The sequence below is a fragment of the Tasmannia lanceolata genome, unplaced genomic scaffold, assembly GCF_043159265.1.
Source record: "Tasmannia lanceolata isolate RefF3 unplaced genomic scaffold, GAP_Taslan_0.1 ptg000018l, whole genome shotgun sequence".
In the NCBI taxonomy this organism is placed as follows: domain Eukaryota; kingdom Viridiplantae; phylum Streptophyta; class Magnoliopsida; order Canellales; family Winteraceae; genus Tasmannia; species Tasmannia lanceolata.
The window spans coordinates 62,500,870-62,503,527 of NW_027518695.1; the positions used below are offsets into that span (position 1 = coordinate 62,500,870).

At 40.9% G+C, this 2,658-nt stretch overlaps 1 protein-coding gene across 1 annotated transcript; it reads right to left on the bottom strand.

The window, feature by feature from the left end:
• Positions 1 to 1,229: 1,229 nt before the first annotated feature.
• LOC143850587 (uncharacterized) lies at positions 1,230 to 1,979 on the bottom strand. The gene has a single exon (XM_077359818.1). The coding sequence runs from the start codon at positions 1,977 to 1,979 to the stop codon at positions 1,230 to 1,232; it is 750 nt and encodes a 249-aa protein (XP_077215933.1).
• Positions 1,980 to 2,658: the final 679 nt, after the last annotated feature.

A 2,658-nucleotide genomic window follows, 5' to 3' on the forward strand; every position in this document is an offset into this window, starting at 1 on the left:
AATCAAGAGAGTAGGAGATTGCTAGAGATAGGGAAAATACAGTAATAACTGTATTTCTGTGTATTAGAAAGACAGATTTATGCTCTTTTTATAGAGCATTAGATATCTATTCATTAAGAGAAACATCCCTTCAAGACATCTCTTGGATTAGTTTAAATAATGACCATTTGATCGCAACTCTTTATGTTCCAAAGGTTTTGGATCATTCACAAAGTGTCCCTTGAGTTTAAAAATCATCTATGACTGTTGGGAAGCAAAAGGACATGAAAAGGTTTGAAAACGGAAGTGAAAAACCATGTCTATTTTCTCCCAACGGATAGATTTTTGAACAGCCGCAGTCGACCGGGGCTACCGTGATCGCCCGCTGATAGGCTTCTGGACTTTTTATTTTTTCCGATCCAATGAACCGCGGTCGACCGCCCACACATTTCTGGAATTTATTTATGTTTTCAGTAACCAATTCGCGGTCGACCGAGAACCCCCGGTCGATCGGCCCTGTTTGAAAATTGTTTCTCTATTTTAAATATAACTTGTGAAAATTTATTTAATTTTCTAATACCATTTTGAAAATCTCTAACAAGAATTAGCCTTGTGATGTGGTTATTTGGCTAGGAAATTGCTACACTACCACCACGCTTGAGCTCCTCTTCAAGAAGCGGATTGTCGATCGCTAAATGAAAGCTTTCAATGGTTATCTAAGAAGAATCTTCATTATAGTTTCCCCCACAAAACTATATAAATCATCCCATCCTTAAACTGTTACTTTCTTTCCCTAACCACACACGGGTACAATGCTGTGAGAGTCGAGGAAACCAAGTATACTCAGACTAACACATTGAATAAAATGGTATATCTTTTAATTTAGCAATCATTATCAAGAACTAAACTGACAGTATCTTGAAAGACAAGCTTGGTTCAATAAGCTCACCAACAGATCAAATTCCTATAATTTTCTTTTTTGTTTTTTGCACCTCTGGCAAAGAAGCCCTATCATCTTGTTATGAGCCTGATGCAGTTGAAGATCAATTAGGTAGGGTTAGGGCGAAAGAAAGGGAAAAGAAGAGAGAGAGAGAGATTGGGAATATTTTTCTTATTTTCTATATTTTTTTGTACTGACAGAGTGAGCTCCTTTAATAGGAAAACACCTGCATTGTGTTACATTGATTACTTCAAAACAGAAGTGCTTAAGGAAATGCTTATCTATTAATCTAATTCATCTATTTGCTATTCTAACCCTCCACGTAATCCCTCATCCATTGTGGCCTATTCCTGACTCTTTCTGCCCTGTTGTCTTTTTGCTCTGGAATACTTGAATGGTTTGGGTTTATATCACTGCTGCCCTCTTGGAAACTGACCTTGTCCTCAAGGTCCAAATGAGGGTAATCCCTTTGAAGTACAGTATCATCCTCCCATGAAGTATTTTCAGGGAGCAGTCCCCGCCATTGAACCAACACTTGTTTAACTGGAAAGTCATCACGGAGGACAGTGCGGGTACTCAAAACGGCCAGTGGTGAAATGAGAGGTTGGTTGTTAAAGCTTTGGGATGGTAGTTCACAGAGAGTATGGGGTGTCGGTCCATAATACGGTTTAAGCAGTGAAATGTGGAACACAGGGTGAATGCGGCTATGCTCTGGAAGCTTCAATTTGTATGCTACCGCGCTCACCTTGGAATCAATTTCATAGGTTCCGTAGAAACGTTTACTTAGCTTCTGGGAGGATCGTGGAGCTACTGACTGTTGCCTGTAGGGCTGAAGTTTCAAAAGGATCCAATTGCCTACCTCAAATTGTTTATCAGTGCGTTTCTGGTCCGCTAAGGATTTCATACGTGATTGGGCCTGAAGTAGATTTGTTTTGAGCTGACTCAAAATCGTGTCTCGTTGCATTAGTTCCTCATCAGCTGCTGCAATTTTTGAAGACCCCATTATATAAGTTGGTAAAGCCGGAGGAGGTCTACCATAGACAGCCTCATAGGGGGTCATTTTAATGGCGGTGTGAAATGAGGTATTATAGGAGTACTCTGCCCATAGCAAAGAAGCCTGCCACTATTTGGGATTTTCCTGAGAAAAAGCTCGGAGATATTGTTCAAGACAGCGATTCAACACTTCTGATTGCCCGTCTGTTTGAAGGTGGTAGGTGGACGACATTTTTAAAGTGGTTCCACTTAGCTTCCACACTTCTGACCAAAATTTGCTAGTGAAAATGGGGTCCCTGTCCGACACAATAGATTTAGGGATGCCATGGTGCTTAACTACCATATCAGTGAATAAACGAGCAACCTTGACAGCAGTATAAGAGGATGGAACAGCTCCAAAGTGTGCATACTTCGACAATCGATCGACGACGACCAAGATAACTGTGAACCCATTAGAATTAGGTCAGCCGGTGATGAAATCCATGGCAATGTCCTCCCAAATTTGTCGGGGTATCGGTAAGGGCTGTAGTAAACCCATTGGAGGAGAAGTGGTGTACTTCGTTTGTTGGCAAATAAGACATTGTCATATAAATTGCTTGACGTCTGTCCTCATTGTCAGCCAATAAAAACTTGCAGAAATGCGAAGAATGGTTCGCAACACCCCATTGTGGCCTCCTTGAGGTGAACCATGGAATTCATACATGATTCGAAATCGCAATGGAGATGTGGAGCTAATAAACAACCTG